The following is a 20,583-nucleotide window of genomic DNA, read 5'->3' on the forward strand; positions in this document are numbered from 1 at the left end:
AACGGATGATACAGAATTGTAAGTCAAGTAGAAGAAAGAGTTCAATCGTAGTAAAAGACGCATTGCGATATGGGGTCGTCCATAAAACCTTATCCGAGGTAAAGGGGGAGAGGGATACGAAAGTTAAGAAGAGATGGGAAAGGAATTAACTTCGTATTAGGTCTGAAAGGAGTCTTGTGATGTAAATAGAACGAAATTCGGTGCAAAAAAAATTTGAACCTAAAAACAATGCAGTCCAACAGTGTAATCGAATTATTTAAAAAATTTCAATTTCGATCAAAAACTTCATTAAAGCGTCACCTCCATACATTTACCTCTTTCATAAAAGTTAACATGCGTTTGCTATAATAAGAGAATAACATTAGCCAGAGCTCATTGCTTATTTTTGTCATCAGTGACGATAATAGATGACTAGCAGTTTTCAAAGGTTAAAAGAGGCTAAGTCTCGGTTGATGTGAAAACAAACAATCAGATGAATACTTGGTCGACTTTTTCTTTTTATTTCTTTATTCTATTTCGCTAAATGAACAACATTTAATAATAATTTTTAACCAACCAACCATATAGTGACACTCACAATCCAAAATTGACTGAAGATGCTGATATTGTAGTAAAATAGTCAAAGAGTATTTTATTCCTTGGCGTCGTTGTTGTCGTTACAAGAATTCGATATCCCACTGACTCCAACAATCTCTGACGAACTGGATAACAACGCAGATAAAGTGGCATGCGATGAACTCAATGATGATGATGTTCTCGGTCTTGCAATCTGATTTATGCCCTGATGTTGCGTTGTATTGCCGGTAGACGTACTAGTTACATTTGTCACAAATTGAGAATTTACCAGAAAACTTTGACTCCGAAGACTCAATTCAGTGAAAAATATTTTCATCTTTTGCAGTATGAAATCGGGAACTTTGAAGCCTTCCAGGTCATTGATTTTGACTTGTGGCTTGTTTCGATATTCTTCCGATTGAGATATTTTAATTACTTCGTCGTAAACTAGCATTAGAAAGCGAATGTTCTTGTTGGCCGGTGATAAGATTTTTTGTTGAATCATCCAATCCTTGTCCTGATTATCTGGCAAGTAGCGTATCAACTCTGGATGTTTGCTGGCTAGACGATCTTTGTGTAATTCGGGTGCAAAACCAAACGCCCTGTTTGCCTTGAAGTCGAGAACAAAAATAGTTTCCGTGTTAAGAGTGGAAACATTCCAATAAACTTGTTTGGTACGACCAACAGGCTTCAGTTGCATACTAGGTTGTACTGCCACCTTTTTTTCAGCAATGTTTTCTTGATTATCTCGTTGTTGATGGTGAACTTCAGGCAGTTTCCTTTTAACTGGTTCCTGTAATACGATGGAATGAAATTAAATCTTCAACATGGTAAACGAGTCAATTTACTGAAGGTTTCATTGATAGAAGCTGATGTTGAATGGATTGACCCCCGATATCCACATTTTCTGATTTTATTTTGATGGACGTTTGAGCCAACGACTGTGAATAATATTGGATTTTTGCATTTTCCAATAAGCTGCAACTCATTTTTTGAAGCTACAATAGAACCAATAAAAGCAGAATGGATTCGATAGCTGATAAATTAAATGATTCACAGAAATGCTTACACAGTCGACTGATACTGAATTTTCTCCCAAATTTTCTTTCACATTTTTCAGTGCTGGTTTGAAGAATGTCTAGGAATAATTCCTTCTCAATTAATCGAAATTTCACATTATCGTGAGTCACACTTACATCAATGTACTTTTTAACTATCGCATTTATCTCTCGGTCAAATTCATCTTGTATATTGATTCTCATCATTTCCATGGAACGTATAGCAATGTCCGAATTTGATTGGGTGGTATAAGATCGTCCAGGAGTGAATCGACTTTTCAATGCTTTATGGACGCTCTCAGCCATTTGTGGGCTCGATATAATTTTCTAAATGGAAGGAAATGGTTTTTTAATGGTCGAAATGCTGTGTGTTGGATGGCAAAGGTCTCAATTCAATAGTGATATTCAAAACGTGACTTTCGGTTTTGGATGCTAAAAATATGTCTTTCGACTAAAACTTATTTACGAGATTTTACGGACTTACAGACTAGCAGATAACTACTTAGTTAGTTAGTATACGTGGGTGGGCCTGTTGTGCATACGAATATTGGACTACCTCTTCCCACAAGACAGTTTGTACACTATTTGAATGACCCCTAATCTGTATTTATTGTGAAGTGTATATGTTACATGTACTCTTTGTGCCCAATATCATTCGAGTCTTGGTTTTTTTTTTAACATAAGTATGATTGGAATTTTCTGGTTAACCAGGTAATTTTTTCGACCAACCGGACGAAACGGTGTGTCTTTGTACTCTAGGAAAAGGCTGGACTGTTTAGATTTTCATTTTATTTTCGTGGTCGAAAACGCGATTTGACTTGACCATAGATATCGTTCTTCTCTTTATTTTCATGCTTTGTTGGGGCATTTGTACTGACTGAGCATCCTGTTTCAAAAACCTTATAACCAAACCCTTAATGTATGACAAGGAGGTGACAATAATATAAATGCAATGTCACACTATCTAATTGCTCATCAAAAATATATTTTACATGCTTTAGGAACGAAATTGAGGGAATTCTGGCCTCTGCATGTAAAAATGTATCTATTTGGGAGCTCTCACTTCGGTCAGCGAGAAGTGCCTAAAATCAATTGTTCCAAATCTTCCAAATCCAACATATTCACTACAACATTATCAGTATTCGAATTTGAAAATAAATACCAACCGTTGTCTTATTATTGTTATTTAGTGAATTTGTTGTAGACAATGTTAGACATGAACTATTCGAATCGGACTCCGACGAAGACTGTTGAACGTTATCGGTGCTACTTGTTGATGTTTTCCAATTCCTTTGTATTACCATTGTTGCAGATGCTAATACGGCCCGTTCTTCCTCAAGTTACCTTAAAACCACTCAACCACTGATTGTTTATTCAGTAAATTAGAACGAAAAAATTTAATCCTCCGAAAAGCGCCTGATGGTTGTCTACTCGGAAAATTCGATACCAATATCGGCAATGAAGATTTTCGTGTTGTAGTCAGGATGGTTAACATCAAAAATATTACTCTAAAGAAAACCTAAAATCTAAATTAATTGTTGTAGCTAAGGGCTGTATCTACCCAAAAGTAATTGTAAATGTAGATGTGTCAATGGTAAATTCTACCGTCGTTTGATGTCACCTAAATTATAGTTCGAATGAATTTCAAATTATAATCTTCATCGGCGGTGGATACTACCTGACTATATTACCAAATGTCATATTTTGTTGCTCTTGTTTCTGTTGTTGTGAGTAAATAGTAAAGAGTCGTTTTAAGGTTTATTTCAAAAAAATGAATTTGAACGCTTTTGTAAAGGGAACTTGCGACGATTTCTGTCCACCAAAGGAGATAAAAATGTATGCCAGATAGGTGTAGCATTTATAGCAAGAAAATAACTAAATTATTTCCTTATCAGGCGCGCAACCGAAAAGTTACTTCATTTCTTCGAGATGTATCCACCTTTGGAATATTCTCACATTGTGCAAAAAGTACCGGTCAAGTGTTTCAGCAGATCAGCTGCAGGAATTCAAACTCCAGAAGCAGCCGATCTTCGTACGGTTGGTTCGTTATCACGTACCGTGGCATATCTGCTCGAATATATCTTAATGGACAATAGAAAACCGTATCACTACAGATACGATTTTATTTTCGATCGGCTCAGATCAGTACGCCAAGAAATTGTGATACAAAATCTGAATGAAGTGCAAACGGCTCAATTGATTGAACCGATGGTTATGTTTTTGAGTTATAGTAGCTATAAGTATGACATTCTCTCAGGCCGTCAGTGCAAGGATAGAATTTAATCAATCTACGGTTTATCATCTCTTTCAGATTATGCCAATCATCAATCGATGTCTTCGATCCGAAGATATGTTATCAGCACCTACAGGAATGCCTTAAGAAACTGTTATGTTGTTACGATGAGATCGAGCAACAACACGGAACCCATTTACAAAATAGAGAATTTTTCGAATGTCTGTACGTTGTGTTCAATTTGGGGAACGTTGAAGCGTTAAACAGGGCACTTCAATTGAGTGCATCGGTACAAGGCGAATTATTCCATAAATGTTTGTCAATGTCGTTACACTACGCCAGTGGCAATCTCCACAATTCCATCAGAGCAGTTAAACAGTTACCTCCAATTCTATGTGGCGTTGCAATGCTAACGCTTCAGAAAATTAGACGGTAAATATTGGATAATTGATTTGCTGCGACAGCTGTCTATGTAAGAACTGCGCCTATTTTCAGAGAACTTCTATTGCGATTCTCTTCTGCGTACCACAGTAAAATGTTGACGGTGCCGGGCGCTTGGTTAGCCAATATATTAATTTATGATAACGTGCAAACTTTGCTCTCCGACTGCCAATATTATAACATTGAAGTCAATTTGAACGCGAGACAGATCAAATTCAATAAATTGACTTTCGACCAAACGAAGGATGTGGTAAGTTGAAGAGCTGATAAAGTCCTCTATCTAAAGAAATGGTCGTGAGACATACATATGTTTAAGCAATACCCTCTCCAGCAAACAAACTTCGTTGTGACCCTGTCACCTTACTCCTTTGTTTGTAGAATCAGGCACTGTTGACTAATTTCTAATTTTACGTCGCAATAAAATGTAGTTAATTTGCTAGAGAGGGTAAAACATTCGCCCAGTCCCTCAATTACTCCACGTCTGTATTTCTGTCTGAGCTCGACGACAATGATAGTGTCGATTTACATGAATTTTAGAAATCTTTTTGCTGGTTCAATTTGTGGTGTACAGGTGAGAATACAATTATTCGACATGTCAAACTGAGAAGTCCATTGATTAAATAACATATTGCTGTCTTGTTCTTTGACGTAGCATATTGTATTTTGTTTAATAATATTTTGTTCTATTTTTCAGATACCACCGCGTCATGAAACGTTTGCAGATGCTATGCTACCCTCTGGCCAATTACGTTCACTTCTACGTATAATTTTTGTAGCACACAGAAAATGCACTTAAGTATGAACACATAGAAAGTGCACAGACTGAGCGATATTATGATTGATAAAATAAATGAATTATATAGTCGTAGTAGGCCTAAATATGTCTTTCACCAAAGATAACTAGTTTGTGTTTACTACGCATGGTGTTAGCAAGTCTTCTTATCTAAAGTAAACAAAATGCCGAAAAAGCTTCCACAAAAATCAAATCCGAGTTACACAATCCATAAGTACACTGTCATACGGATTCATGATGAAGACCTTTTGCGAAAATTGTTTGAATGTATTCCTGATCGTTGGTTTGTGGATGAAACCAAAAGTTCTTGTTTCTGGCCACCATCGACTGGTAAATCTTTTACTATTCGTGCAATAAATTGTGAGAAACCTGACGACACTTGGAACATACATGAATGCACAGCCGTTAGTGAAGGCCACCGTAAGTATTTTAATAATTCTGAAAATTTTATCGTTTTTACGGTGAGCCAAAATACGAATTGCAGTGACGTACAAAAGCGGATTCAATGTTGTCAAAGAAAAATGCAGCCAGAAATATAATACGAGCAGTGCTGATGAACACATTACGGCTGCAGAGTACCGACGCGAACATCCTGTTTTGGCATTGTTGCAACAAAATGATGGTACCATTGAGCAAATCTTCGGCGAGTCTGATAAAAGAGATGATACCAAAAAGAAGACACAAAACAAACGGCAAAAAATCGTTAAGCCGACCACTGAATGTAACGTACAAAACGGCAATTCTAGTGAAAGTTTGAGTGGAAACGTTACACCGCAAATAATTGAATTGATTGATGAGGGTTTGATTGCTGACGATCTGGCACAAGTAGATGCTCAAAATTCTGTGCAAGCTACTACACGGAATGACAAGGTATCTTGTTCAAGTGAGCCACGCTTGAGTCGTTCACCACGAGCAGGTGTTCCCAGTTTAAATTTGTCACGTTCCAGTCGTCGTTCTTCTTCAAGCGGTTCACGCGAAAGCCCTGTATCCGGATCAAAAAACAAGCGAAGCGACATGTCCACACGTACAAGTCGTCGTTCTTCGACAAGCAGTTCAGGCAAAAGTTCCGCATCTAGTTCGAAGAGATCACGCTCGAGTCGATCCTCATCAAACGGATCATCATCCAGTGCTTCTCAACAAAGTCGTTCTGGCTCAAAGAGAAACGGCCGGTCTCCTTCAATTCAGTCAAGTCGATCTACTGACCAGATTCTTTCAGCAGCACGAAACCAAAACTTAAAAATGTCGAAAAACAAGCGGAGCGATACATCCGGCCGTACGAGACCACGTTCTTCTTCAAGCGGTTCAGGCAAAAACTCTGTATCCTGCTCTAAGAGATTACGGTCGAGCCGATCATCATCAAACGGATCATCATCAAACGGATCATCATCCAGTGCTTCTCAAAGAAATCGTTCTGGCAGCCGTTCTCCTTCAATTCAGGCAAATAAATTTGCTGGTCCGTCTTTCTCAGCTGCTCGAAACAAAAACTCGGAGGTGCGGAACCGTAATTCAACTAAGTCTGATACAAATCTCATCAAGTCAACTGAAAAACTCCAGCCACAACCTGCAAAATCCCGAGACTCTACTCGGCTTCAGTCACGGTTGAGCTTGTCGCCTACGAAATCAGATCGTTTTGAGTCCCGTTCGGCATCAAGATCGTACTATTTCAATCGTCCAGACGTTCATCGCGAAAAATCACCAGACGAACGTTTTCGATATAACCAATCAAAACGTTCAATGATCGATCTTCGCGATTCGCCGATTACGCATAACAATCTTCTTTCGCACCGTTTATCAAAACATCATCAGTCGTATAATATTTCGAACGATCGCGTTGTTGGTAGTGATTCTTCTCTGCAACAAAATATTGATATCTCCGGCGCAGAGTCGACGATTCGTGATTTAAAAAAAATCGTTACGAAGATGAACGAGACTATTCGACAAAACCATGAGCAACTCAAGTGTTACGACCGGCGTCTTCAAAGAATGGAAGTAACTGTAAACAAAGTTCTTATATTGGTTGGTGATTTGAATGGACATGGTGAGGCTAATCGGGATGAAGATCTCAACAATCAACGGTTTGATATACCAGAACTTCCAATAGAATCGACAAAAGAGCTGAGCCGCATCAACAAGAAACTTAAAAACAAGGAATTCGAAGCATATTTCGTAAGTTCAGCTTTATTTTCTTGGTTCTTGGTCTTTCATTTTGGTATAATTCACTAAATCTCACTCCAGTTGCATCACGAAAAGGAGTTCTGTTGCCCGTCCAAAAACGCCTCAGACACTGCCACAATTTCTAAATATCTCAAAAGATTCGTAACGTTGCGTGTGAGAAGCAAGCTCACGCTGAAAGAAAATGGAGAAGGTGATACACTGTACGAAGACTATAGACAGGTGTACCTTTTCTTGGTAGACGTCATGAAGGCTGGTTACCGGAACGCCAAGAAGTCGATTACAACAAACGATGCACACACCGCGCTAAGAATAGTCTGGGGACGATCCAAACAGCAATACAGAGAGACGAAACCAAAGCGAAAATAATTTTTACCGTAACACGTCAATTTCTATAGTTTCACATTCGTTGCAACCGGGTCTTTTTGTTTTCTCTTTTCACCGATATTTTTATTATGTTCAGTTAGTGGTGTTTTTTTTGTTTATCGATTCACTTGATCATCTGTTAACGACATAGACAATAACTTTTGTAAATCATGCTAGTTTATGGACGCATTTCAGCATCTGTTAGCGACATAGACAATAATTTTTGAAAATCACGTTAGTTTATCGATTCACTTTATCATCTGTTAGCTGCTTTGAACGTAACTTTTGAAGATCACGTTAGTTTATGAATTCACTTTATCCAGATTGATATTTCTTTGTTTCTCAAAATGAAATTTGTCTCTTACTTAAAAAACCTTATACTTGCTTTTAATAAAATTTTTAAACTAATGAAAATTCAACACTCATTCAATGTCATCATGACACATCGTAATGTGACCGAATATATACATTTCAATGTAAGAAAACAATTCCAAAGCCCTGCATATTGCTTTCTACGCGCACGGTACAAATGATGTTCGAGTAATGTAGAAAACATATTATTTGACGAGTAAAACAACCCAGTCTTATAGATCAAAAATTTGACCACTGGTGGTGCGATCGTATTCTACAATTTTGTGTGTAAACTAAACACAGCCAACTTTGTAAAGAGTGAATTAAACAGTTTTAGTTACAGAGAAATGTTATTCGAAGTCAAGAAAAATAGAACCATTAGGGGTAAACCAAAATTCCGCTATTGTGAGGTTGGCTATGATTAGTGTGTACATAAAATCGTCAAAGTAATTCACTGTTCTGAAAAAGATTGTAAATTTGAGCACTACTTCATAGGACAGTCAATGATTGACGCTGTTGTCGAGTCGGTCTTCTCACACGAACAATATTTTCATGGATTTAAATTTCCTCACAAATGATTTTGTTTTTAAAATTTTTAAATTTCGTATCTCAAAAGACGGCAGTGCCATCACTGATTTTTGCGAGATTGACGAGAACAGTTTCCAAGTCTATTATAGCGTAAAAAAATATGTTGAAAGAGCAGTCGCCTTTGAGATATATGAAGTCAAGCATTTTTTCTTAAAAAATGTCTCCTATCAAGAAAAGAACGACGCAAAATTTATTGCGAACTGCGAAAAGAAATATTTTTCAAACGCGGCAAATATCAAGAGTTCCAATTTCACGAAATTTGGACATTATAATAAGCAGAAATAAAAGGAGTCGTGCAGTTCCAGACTATATTGATCTCTCTCCATCCGAATTTATGGCATGGTGGATAACCGCAACTGGTGCAAAAAGGAAGGCTTCAAATTATTTGCTGCGTTATTTGAAATTGAAGTTTAAATTGGACATTCCTTCGGATTATCGCACTCTTCTTAAGACACCCAGAAACCCAATCGCAAAAATCATTTATCCGGGATCGTACATACATCTTGGTATACGTAAAGCTTTGTATCGGTTGATAAAGGAAGCTGGACCTTTAAAATCTAATATTATTCTGATGCAATTCTTCATCGATGGCTTACAAATTACTCGAAGTACAAAAGATGGATTCTGGATATTGATGATGAACATTCGAAGAACTACCTTTAGGCGCCTGTTCCCTAAAGTGATCGGTGTTTATTATGGAAAGAAAAAGGCAGAAGATTTCAATGATTTTTTGTGGCCGTTTGTGATGGAACTTAATGACGTCATTGAAAATGGATTTGTGTACGATTCAGCTGTAATGAAACCCAAAATATTAAATTTTGTTCTGGATGCTCCCGCCCGAACCTCATGCAAAGCAATCAAAGCTGTTACGGGCTATTTTGGATGCGATATCTGCACTACCGAAGGAGACAATATTCATCACAGAATTGCATTTTTGGACTTAGATGCACCATTACGGACTGATGCCGACTTTCGGGATCGGATTTACGATGATTATCACCACAAGGAATCGGTGTTGGAAATGTTGCCAATCGATATGATCGATTCATTTCCTCCAGACTATTTGCATTGTGTTTTATTAGGTGTAGTGCAGTGGATATTGAAATTTCTCCGCGATGCACCTATGACTCTCAGTTCAGCCAGTTACATTGAAATCAACGACCGCATTGAAAAGTTCAGAAAAACACAGCCGGTGGAATTTCAGCGAAATTTACGATCATTCATTGACAACATTGGACTTATGAAAGGAACAGAATTTCGGCAATATTTGTTGTACGTAGGACCGCTTTTATTGAAAGGAATAGTTGAAGAGGAAATATTTTACAACTTATTAAAGTTGCATATCGCGTCTATAATATTTACCCACAAGCGCTTCGATAAATATTACAAGGAGGCAGATATGTTGATGCGAATGTTCATCGTGGAATTTGCAGCAATATATCATCCATGCCACGTTACTTACGTGGTGCATTCGCCATGTCACATGAAGAAATTTGTTGAGTTATACGGACCCTGGGACAACTTTTCTACTTTCGAGTATGAGAGTTATAATTGCACGGTGAAGACTCAACTTAAAGGAAACGTTATGCCGTTAACTCAAGTAACGAACCGAATTATTGAAATTTATAATGCTCCTGAACATAACATCACAAGCCGAACAAACGAAATCGAAATATTTGATCTACAAGAAGATGGCACTTATGGCAGGCTAAAATATTTTGATTTAAGCTTCAGAGTCAAGCAGATTGGCCAAAATTATGTGTTGTTAAAGTCCGGAGAAGCAGTCAAGCTCGTTTCCATTATAAAAAATGGGAACAACGTGGAGCTCATCGGGAAGCCATTTAAAAAACGAACTTCAGTATTCACCCAGATCGATACAACCCGATTCAACATTTTTAAGAGCCAATCACAATTTGGTGAGTCCATAATATTTAGCGTTTTGGATATTGATGGAAAGTTTTGGCAGCTGAGCATTGATGATTCCAGCGCGTTTTATCCTATGTATGTCGAAGATGGGAAAAGTTTTAGCAGAAACAACTAACTGTAAATGGATCGTTCAAATAATATTTAAATAAACTTTTGTTAACACACATCGCTTTGACAAACACAGCTTGAATTCATTGATGAGTTCTGATTTATTCATTTCTGAAGTTTCCAATGGCCGAACTATAACTAGGTAAGATTGTAACTAATCATGCACAGAAAATGCGTAGTATACGCATTTTTCATGCACTTTGCATACAAATAACGTTGAGAAATACAGTATTTATCGTGCAAATTTGATGTTTATTTTGTACACATTGTGCGCGCGTTCTGTGTACTCTTAGTGCATCAAACGTGCAGAGCATACGTACAATTACGCACACTATACGTGCAATGCAATCGGCCCTTTTACCCAGAGGGCTAACACCAATTCGAATTTCAGATGTCCTTCTGCTTCATTGATACAACGAAATTATGCAAGATCTGGTTATCACCGTGTTCTACTTATTTAGAATTAGATTTTTGAACTTTTGTTTGAACTACGATAAATATGAATAAAATGCATTTTACAACCATCGTTTATCTTCCCTTTTGATCGCCTTGTGGCCGATGTATTGTTGTTTCCACTTTGAAAAAGCCACGGTTTCACTGCGAAATATTATTACATTAACCGATACCAAAAACATTTGTTCTACGACTTTAATTTTTGAGTTGAGAAGAAGCCTTAACGAGGGTGAACCTAGTGCATATCCCACATCGTGGAATCAAAATTGTTTTCTTGATTAGTTCCTGTTTCACCAACTCACATATGTAAAAAAAAAATCAGTTGTCAATATAAGTGGATACAGTGCCTGGATGCAATGTATCGAGAAATTCCAATTTCTATAATTCACGTATTTTGGTTAGACAGAATTGATAGGACAGATTATCGGGTAGATCAGGAGAACAATTTTTAGGTCGACTTACTATTTTCAAATAATTCATGGAGTAAAATTTTAGAATTTTTGGTTCGTTTCGTCAGTCTGTCCTTTACAAAAAAAAATCTATGAGACGCCTTAAGGCTGTATCAAGTTAGTTTTACTAACTATTATCTCGTAAATCCTATAAATAATAGAATTCGTTCGAAAAAACGTTATTTGGGGAACTTACAAATTCGATGATTCTCCAAAATTTGATGGGTTGACATACATTGTGAAAAATCAACTCCATTCATATCTGGGACCTTGGGTATGGTCGAGTGGGGTGTCAGTGGATAGAGCTTGAGGTAAGCTATAAAAGTCCAGGTTAGAGCTTCCTGCTACTAACTTTCCCAGTCGCCCAGAGCCTTTCAAAAATTTCGGGTTTTTCGAAGTTTTTCACTTGTTGCGTCGGCTGGGTGGGCCGAACATCGGCGTTTGTTGGTCAATAATATTCAGCTCATTGACCTTCATAAACGTGCACAATTTGACATTATTCACACCTCGCATGTTGGATAAAAAACGATTTTCGCGACCACTTTGGAGAAAAGGTTTCTAAGTGCCATGACAACCCAACAAAAAATTTTCGGGAAAAAAGTTGTTCCACGATATTCTCAGAATTGAATCGATTGGATCGCCGTCGGCGTGAATCCCGACTGTTCGAAGTTTTGGCGAATTCACTCTTAACCGATACGAAAAACATTTGTTCTATGACTTTAATTTTTGAGTCTGAGAAGAAGCCTCAACGAGGGTGGACCTAGTGCATATCGCACCGGAAAATCCGGAAAATGTTTAGCTCTCTGGTAGGGCAGGGCCTTCAATAAAAAATTTTATTTTTAAATTTCATTCGTCATTTGAATTCAGTATACCTTAATTTTGACACCAAATTGGATGTTCTACGATGTGTGACGCCCGAGATGTACACTAGGTATTGTTAGGGTAATTTTTTAGGGCTCAAAAATGAAAGTCGTAGAACAAAACTTTTTCGAATTGGACCGTTTAAAAAAATTTGCAATATATGACTTTATGAGTGATTCAACTAATGAAAATGATTTTGAATCACATTGCTCTAGGTAAATGGACTACATAAACACAAACCAGGCAGTTCGACCTGGCGAGAAATTTTTTACTAGAAAATCAGTCGAGGATGGAATGAAAGGGTGCCAGAAATCCTATTATAAAAATCAAACGAACGAATGAATAGAGGACGTCAGTCTTATTCTTACGAAAAATCATGAGAGCGTTATACCGAAAAAAAAATTGTTGCAAATCAGGTGATCTTAAGTATATTTGGTGTCATATCACTCCGTTGGAATAATTCACCACTTCCAAAATCTGTTACCACTTTTTATCGTCTAGCGTCTGATGGCAGATCTTTTACTTCTTTTGTTTTAGCTGAAGGTTTGCTGTATAAGACCGTTTTAGCCATATAGGTCAAATTTGTCGTAGTAGTTCTTGTTGTTGTTGATAACAGATGATTACAACACAGCAAAATTTCTTAGACAATTTATTGGATTTTCTCAATTTACATTTTAGACTTTGATAAATTAAGCCATATTTCATAAGGTACTGGTATAGTTATACATACAAGAAAAGGAAAATTATTTCATTATTACTTCCAAACACTTCAACCTACACAACACAAACAGTACATTTAAATATATACAACGGCGAGTCGCCTCATTTTTATTTTCTATTTCGTCTGTTGCGTTTCGGAGGTCGTTCGTCTTCGTCTTCATCTGTAAACGAAAACAAAAATAGGTCTAGAAACTATTGTTACGGATTGGTTAGTAAATACATACCGGAACTACTCTCGCTTTCGACAACTTTAGATTTGGCCGCTCGTGCTGGAGTTCTCTGTGGGCGTCCAGAACTACGACCTCTTGCCGGTCGTTCGTCTTCATTGTCATCTGAATCGGAATTAGCAGCGGCTGCATTTGTATTTCTCTTCTTCGCAGGCACCTTTTTCCCACGTCGACCCGGTATGGCTTTGGGTGGCGGCATCGCGGCTCGTTCATCTTCGTCATCGATAGAACCTTGTTGATCCCCATCGTTGATTGTGAAACAGGCTTCGATGCGTTTTTGAAATTCCAAAGTGACGGATTTCACTTCCGGCTTTGCAAACTTTAATGTGCTGCTGATGATCGATTTGAAGCAATCATACACCTCATCGATTTGGACTTTATCCTTGAAGCAAGGAATGTTTTCCATCAGCTTTTTGATGGTCTTCTCCGTATAGTTCAGCAACGACAAACAGTATCCAATGTCACGCCACTGTCGTTCCTCTTTTGTTACTTTGAATCGAAGACACAGTTTTTCCACCAAGCTCTCCACTTGTTTATCTTTGTTTATTAATCCAATGATGTACTTCATGATGATTCGGTACTTTTCCTCCTCAACCTCGGAGTTCGGATCGCTCAGCCGTGATATAATGTCTGGCAGTACATTGTACAGTATGTTCGATTTGTTAGCAATTTCTCTGAAAAACTGCTGCGTGCTATTTTTGATTTCGTCATTCGAATCAACAATGCACATAGCTAGGGCCGATATTTGCCCCTTGACACGTATCATTTCGTGTAGAATTAGGTACGAAAGAACTTTTACAGCGGTCAATCGCAATTCATCGTTTTTGTCGTTCAGCGTCGAATAGAAATGCGCGATCCAGGGTGCGATAACGTTGGGGAATCTGAACGTAAAATCGGATAGGCCAATGATGATGTTGCATTTCATTTTGATATTTTTCGTTTGATTCAAAATGTTCATGAGAAACTGAAGGTTCGACGAGCAGAATTTCGACGAAGCCGACATGAATCGAATCATTGACAGGCAAGCCGCTTGTTGAAGTTCATTATCTTGGTATTTGCCTGGATGTTTAAGTACTTCAACGATTACTGGGACGAATTTTTTCAGCATTCCGTGCGTAGAATACAACAATTCATCTTCACAGACAGCAGTGATTAGTTCAGCTATGGAATCCTCAGCCGATGCTCCAACTAACATGTCGTCCGGCTAGAAATAAGGAATTCAGATGTGACGCCTATTTACACATAAGAAACAATATTTTACCTCCTGCTGTGGTTCCGCAGCGGAATCGGATAATCTCTTCAAAGCGTCTCTGGCTGACGTATTCAAGTTGCTGGATCGTTTGCTTTTGTTCTTATTATTCTGACTCTTCTTTTCCTCCATCAATTCCTGGCGATATTTCATATTGTTGTAAACGTCGATGTCGAGAAAGCTGACCTCGTTCATTACAACGAGACCGTAGCAAAAAATTAACCGAGTCAAGATAAACGTCGGTACTTTGAACACTCCATTGCTTATTACAGATTGAGAGTCTGTGTCAGTTGACTTGATTTTGTCAGAAATCTGCAGCACTTTTTGCGACAACTCCGTTAATATCGCCTGACACACCGTATCTGGTTGCTGGCTCATTTTGTAAATGAATTGAAAAAACGATGACCCAACGTCGTCGAAACTTTCCAGTTTCGGAAAGAAAAATATTTTCTTAAACATGTCAGCCGCTTCCGTTACCATTTGATGGTCCATATCGAGACGTTTGTAATACTTGGATGAATTCTGTTCGATGGTGTGCATAAGAAACTTTAAGCAAGACGAATAATATCGTGGATCGTGCAGGCCGCGGTCACCAAAACCGATCATCTGAATGGTGTCGATATTCGATCGGGCGATCTGCGATTTTCCACTGAAAAGTAGGAATAAAGTTTTGAATCATCTGTTATCGACAACACTGCAAATAAGCGATGCTGTCTTGCTGCTCTTTGACTAATATTGCAAAATGTGCGTTTAACAAATGAATTAAAATATTTTCTTTCAATCTGTAGAACATTCTTAGCTCAATGAAGTAGTAGATGAGTATGCCATCTGTAAAAGGTTCGCAACAGGCAAACTTTGACCTGACCTTAAACCTGAATTTTTCCGTCAATTTCAGATTTATTGTGGGCTCGAATTGGGGTTGAAAAACTATTGAATCATGAATTTCTGGTTTACAAGCTAAGTATTACTGTGCACTAGATCTAGTTAGGTCAAAATCAAACCTAAACTAAAGCCTGGCCTGTTCCGAACCTCATATAAAATTGACAAAGAAAAGTTATATTACCTTGATGCCATTACCAGAATCAGCAAGCATAAATGGGCCTGATTTTCCGTCGTATTTTCCAATTTCTTTGTAAACCTCTCAAATAGCACAGTAATGATAGCTGCGTCTATGTTACCCATTTCGATCCATTCTTTCATCAAAACCGAAAAGGCTTGTACTTGTCCAGCATCAATTCTTGCCAGGAAAGCACATAAGTTGTCCACAACCTTAACGGAATGGGCTCTGTCGAACGAAAACGAAAAAGTTGAAAAAAATGTTTGAGGATTTCACTGGTCCGTTGGAAATAACTTTTACCTTCCTTGCTGATCAGTGACGAAAAGAACTCTGTTAAATGCCTTTGCTACAGCTTCTTTCTTCTCAACGTCACCCGACCAAACCAAAGGCAACATCTTCATCATTCCCGATTCGGTGTTCTCAATGCCGAACAGATAGGCTGTGGTAAAGAACTCAATTGCTTCGTATACATCACTTTGTGTCTTTGAGTACAAAAACGTCTCGATTTTCGGCAGTACATGGGCTACCGTATTCGTGAATGCGATAGAATCTTCCAGGAACTTCATGACTTGATCTTGCAGAGTGTACGCTTGGGTCTGTGGATTCGGAATAAAATTGTAGTCACTGTCGCTAACGGAACATCTCCATAAAACTTACGAAATCGTCAATCGGAACGAACAGATAAGAGTTGATAAGTGCAAGATAATAGGCACATTGTTGTTCGAAAGGCATTTCCATTCTGAAATTTAACCACGAATGCACAATGAAAATGATGAAGGCATACGACAAGGGAAATTTTACCTTTCAGCAGCGTTTCCTGCTTTCGCATCAGCAACCTTTAATAGCAAAACAGCTTCTTGATATTTTTCCTCGTTGATCAAGTCGTTGATACGTTGAACATGATTTTCGATGTTTTCATCAGTGGGCTCATTTTGAGTACCTAAATTTTGTTTGTTTAGCAAATTCCGAATAGAAAGCACGACAACGACTCACTTTGGCTAAGCACCTCTTCGATAATCGGCTTCAGTATCGAAGACAGCTCCTCCCACCCAGCTTCAATATCCAAACGCTTTTTCGACATTTCAACCATTTTTTCACGCAATTCCAGAAACTTTGCATTTTCCTTCTCGTATTTCTCCTTGAGTTCTTGTTGCGACAGTTTGCTTGAAAATGGATTCGTCTCCAAAAATGCCTTGATCAACAGGACAGAACTTTTGCGGACAGTGTTGGTTCGATCTTCCAATCGATCTGCAGCTGCTTGAAATATTCGCTGATGCCACGCCAACGGAACAGCATTCTCGCCTTTCATATGGGTAAAAATTTGTAGAACCTTGGATCGTACATGTGCGGAAACGTCCATGACGTGATTGAGCAGATCTTCGAGGTATTCGTCGCGTGACTCCTTCAATTCCTCGGATAAATCTTCGGATGCCATTTCAACAGTGACTACATCGCCCATTAATTGAAGAACACAGATCCGTACGACATGGGACTAAAAACAAAATTTCCAAACAAATTTAGTAATTTTCGAAGCAACTTCACGTTGTCTGACAATAATTTGCATACCTCCACGTTGAGCAGATCTTCGGCCAACTTAGCTAAATGCGGAACTAAAAGCTTAGAACCGACCGATCCCAATTCAGTCAAAAAAGTACTGAAATGTTTGGCAATTTGTGAATCACTGTTCGCCTCTTGTAATGTCTCCACCAGATCCTTGAGTAATACTGTAGAAATGGTTGATATTCCGAAATCATCGTTCAGCAAACAAATTCCGTTGGCAATCGGAACAATTGCAATTTCTTTGTCACGTAAAATCTGAATGATTCGCACGGGAAATGTCAACGCATGATTGTATCGTTTGATTGCGATGCCGAATGTCTGAAATACTGTCGACTCGACACGCTTCTGTTTAATCCAGGGTGTTTCCAAAGTTTGGTACGCTAATTCACAAAATTTGCTGAAAAATGCAGCAGATAAATCACAACACCGTACCGGATGGGTTATTGACACAATGACTTACTTAACGAAATTTTCCTCCGGAATTGACGTGTGCCACAAATTTTCAATCGGCAATTGGACGATATTGTATATTTGTGTGATACTTCTGTACCGCTTATCATCCCACTCATAATTCATCTCATTTCCAGTCGACTTTTTGTTCGTTTTTTTCACTCCAATTGGATCATCTTTGTCGATACGTTTGTCGATAACTCTGATCAATTCGATTTTCAGAAACAGAACCATTTTCACTAGATTCAGATAGGAATTTCGCTCGTTTTCTTCATTTTTCTGTAGAAAGGTTGTGAGTAACTGTCCCAATTTATCAATGGTGCTGAACAGCAGATCGACTCCTTTGATCAGCAAGGGTATGCTTGGCGCACTAATACTCTCTGCTTCACCTTTATCTATCAGCGAGTAGAACGTATCAAAATGATCGAATATGTAGAATGGTCCATTTGTAATGAACGATGTTCGGGCCGCTAAGATGAACCAAACATTCAGGATTTAGAATTTAAAAATGAAATTGTTATCAACAACTTTTTTACCTTTCAAAAGATCCGTTAAATCTCGAGCGTCATGGACTTTTCTCACAAAATAATTATTTCCGTTCGAATTTAGCAAGTCTGAATAACCTGTCGGTATTTCGAAGCAAAAATCCATTTTCGTTCTTTTTTTTTATCGGCAAACTTTTCGATTTGGTAAATATTTCTTATTTTTTTGTTTTGTTATTCAATTTTACAGATTATTAATATACCAGCGACCAGCGGTGTTATTTTTTTTATTTTTCATAGTGTTGGCTACAAGGGCTACAAACTGTCATTCACACGATTTTTATTAGAGAATTGATTGTTAGACGGCGTCACCATCGCCCAACGAGGTTCGCAGGTTTAGAGCGCCTTTCATTTGAAATATTATATTCGAATGACATGTTCTATTAGTCTGTAAGGCTCTTCGGTCAAATTGAAGAGACTTTACAAAAAGAAAATCTATGAAAATAGCACTTCTCACTCAATATCACATCCAAATCACATCCACTCTGAACTTAGTCAAACATGGTTTAACGAAGAAAATCGTTGTCAAAGTCGTAACATGAGTATTGTTTTAGAAAGGTCAAATCATCAACACAAAAATTTAGTGTCGGTCGTGAAAAGTGTAATAATTGCAGTGATTTCGATGTGATTTAATTCAAATTTTGTGCGGAGATGTGCTTTTTGTGTTTTTTTAACGTTACAATCAACGGTTTACTTAAAATATTCGTCGAAGCCAACGAAATTATGAAAAATTATGATTTGATTTGAAACATTTTATTTATCAAAAGATTACAGAATTTACAAAACCAAGTAATCAGACTGATAAAATCATTACGGTGCCAACATCGATTAACTGTGATGTAGCACGAAGAAGCAAACCGGAAGTGGAAGCAACCCAGTCGACCCGTCAAAATTGCAATCCACCTTATGCTTGTAGTACGAATGAATTGTGTGTCATGAGTTGCTGCAACGACGAGAATAGCCAGTAACGATCCTTCATCGTGAGGAGGACTTCACCCTGGAACGAAAAATCTCACGAGAATCACTGGTTCTAAAAACGTCTATAAATCTTTCAAATTCTCTACATGCCTCAGCAATCGGCTCATGATAGCCATAAAGAGTTCTATGGCGCGGAGGACGAAAAACATTAAAGTGACGCAAACCGTACGGGTGGTCAGGCATATGACGATACGAATCAAATATCGTAGTCAACTTCGGCGAGTTCACTCTGGCCTTCAGCACATCATACAAGAAAAACACACGCGCGTTCCTCCTCCTAGTGGACAGCCGCTCAAGACACAAAACCCTCCGATGCTCGTCATACGGGGGAAGCTCATAGTTCCGATTTCTCCTTACCGAGTGCCTTAGAGCATACAAAACAAACCTCTTCTGTACAGACTCAATGGTGTCGCTGAGCTCAACACCAGAAGGAGACCAGACCACGGAAGCGTATTCAAGATGAGACCTGACATGCGCATTATAGAGACTCGTCAAACATTTCACATCTTTGAAATCAGAACATATTCTCTTTAAGAATCCCAGCATAGAATATGCCTTCGCAACTTTCACGCTAATGTGGGGCTTAAAGGTCAGCTGGGAATCCAGCAACACACCAAGATCGGTCATCTCAGACACCCTCGTCAGAACAACATCACCAACTGAGTAGTCAAAAGCCACTGGGTTCTTAATCCGATAAAATGACATAACCTTACACTTGGAAACATTAATAGTCATAAGATTGCTAAGGCACCAATTCGCAAAAGCATCAATGTCACTCTGAAGGTCAACAGCGTCGGATAGACCATTGACGACGTGGTAAAGCTTAAGATCGTCGGCAAACAGTCCACAGTCAGCTCTTACGAGAACATTCGTAACATCATTAAAATACAAAATGAACAGAAGAGGCCCAAGATGGCTACCCTGAGGAAGGCCTGACGTGACTTCAAACGACTTAGATAAGTGGCCCATGACTTTGACAAATTGAACCCGGCGACGGAGGTAGGACTCAATCCAGTCCAACAAACACGGCTGTACGCCCAACTCACTAAGTTTCCGAAGAAGGTAGCTGTGACGAACCTGGTCGAATGCCTTCTGAATATCAGTGTATGCTACATCAACCTGGGACTTAGACTCAACGGCACGAAGTGCACTGGTCACAAACTCTAAAAGATTGGTGGTAGTGGAGCGCCCCTTCAGAAAGCCGTGTTGTTTCACAGAAATTTTATCACCCAGGTCATCTACCATCCGTCTACACACCAACGACTCAAACAGCTTTCCCAGAGTAGTCAGTATCGCAATACCTCTGTAGTTGGAAACGTCTCTCCTAGAACCGTTCTTATGAACCGGCGTCAAATAAGAAGATTTCCACAGAGAAGGAAACGTACGAGAACTAAGAGACAAGTTGAAAATCCGATGCAGAGGTGAAAACAGCGAGGCAGCACAACT

General features: G+C 38.5%; 3 protein-coding genes across 5 annotated transcripts; 1 reads left to right on the forward strand and 2 right to left on the reverse strand.

Moving 5' to 3' along the window:
• Nucleotides 1-488: 488 nt before the first annotated feature.
• LOC119081254 (deoxynucleotidyltransferase terminal-interacting protein 1) lies at nucleotides 489-3,063 on the reverse strand. The gene is made up of 5 exons (XM_037189989.1): nucleotides 2,780-3,063; nucleotides 1,752-1,940; nucleotides 1,625-1,693; nucleotides 1,404-1,553; nucleotides 489-1,348 (listed from the first exon to the last, which is right to left on the reverse strand). Exons 1-5 carry the CDS (start codon nucleotides 2,915-2,917, stop codon nucleotides 632-634), a joined length of 1,263 nt encoding a protein of 420 aa, XP_037045884.1. The 5' UTR covers nucleotides 2,918-3,063; the 3' UTR covers nucleotides 489-631.
• A 254-nt stretch (nucleotides 3,064-3,317) lies between these two features.
• LOC119081255 (germinal-center associated nuclear protein) lies at nucleotides 3,318-11,117 on the forward strand. 3 transcript variants are annotated; one of them, XM_037189991.1, is made up of 6 exons: nucleotides 3,318-3,449; nucleotides 3,509-3,853; nucleotides 3,925-4,278; nucleotides 4,342-4,537; nucleotides 4,982-5,022; nucleotides 10,966-11,117. In XM_037189991.1, exons 1-6 carry the CDS (start codon nucleotides 3,385-3,387, stop codon nucleotides 11,000-11,002), a joined length of 1,038 nt encoding a protein of 345 aa, XP_037045886.1. In that variant the 5' UTR covers nucleotides 3,318-3,384; the 3' UTR covers nucleotides 11,003-11,117. The 3 variants fall into 3 exon arrangements, with proteins under 3 accessions (XP_037045886.1, XP_037045887.1, XP_037045885.1); XM_037189992.1 differs by having other exon boundaries at nucleotides 4,982-5,016; nucleotides 10,960-11,117; XM_037189990.1 differs by lacking the exon at nucleotides 10,966-11,117 and having other exon boundaries at nucleotides 4,982-5,174.
• Nucleotides 11,118-12,991: 1,874 nt separating this feature from the next.
• LOC119081256 (condensin complex subunit 1) lies at nucleotides 12,992-18,400 on the reverse strand. Its single transcript, XM_037189993.1, has 11 exons — nucleotides 18,154-18,400; nucleotides 17,628-18,087; nucleotides 17,174-17,564; nucleotides 16,601-17,099; nucleotides 16,409-16,547; nucleotides 16,265-16,346; nucleotides 15,908-16,203; nucleotides 15,614-15,835; nucleotides 14,563-15,199; nucleotides 13,299-14,505; nucleotides 12,992-13,235 (listed from the first exon to the last, which is right to left on the reverse strand). Exons 1-11 carry the CDS (start codon nucleotides 18,266-18,268, stop codon nucleotides 13,183-13,185), a joined length of 4,101 nt encoding a protein of 1,366 aa, XP_037045888.1. The 5' UTR covers nucleotides 18,269-18,400; the 3' UTR covers nucleotides 12,992-13,182.
• Nucleotides 18,401-20,583: the final 2,183 nt, after the last annotated feature.

This window comes from Bradysia coprophila, unplaced genomic scaffold (assembly GCF_014529535.1).
Source record: "Bradysia coprophila strain Holo2 unplaced genomic scaffold, BU_Bcop_v1 contig_358, whole genome shotgun sequence".
NCBI lineage: Eukaryota > Metazoa > Arthropoda > Insecta > Diptera > Sciaridae > Bradysia > Bradysia coprophila.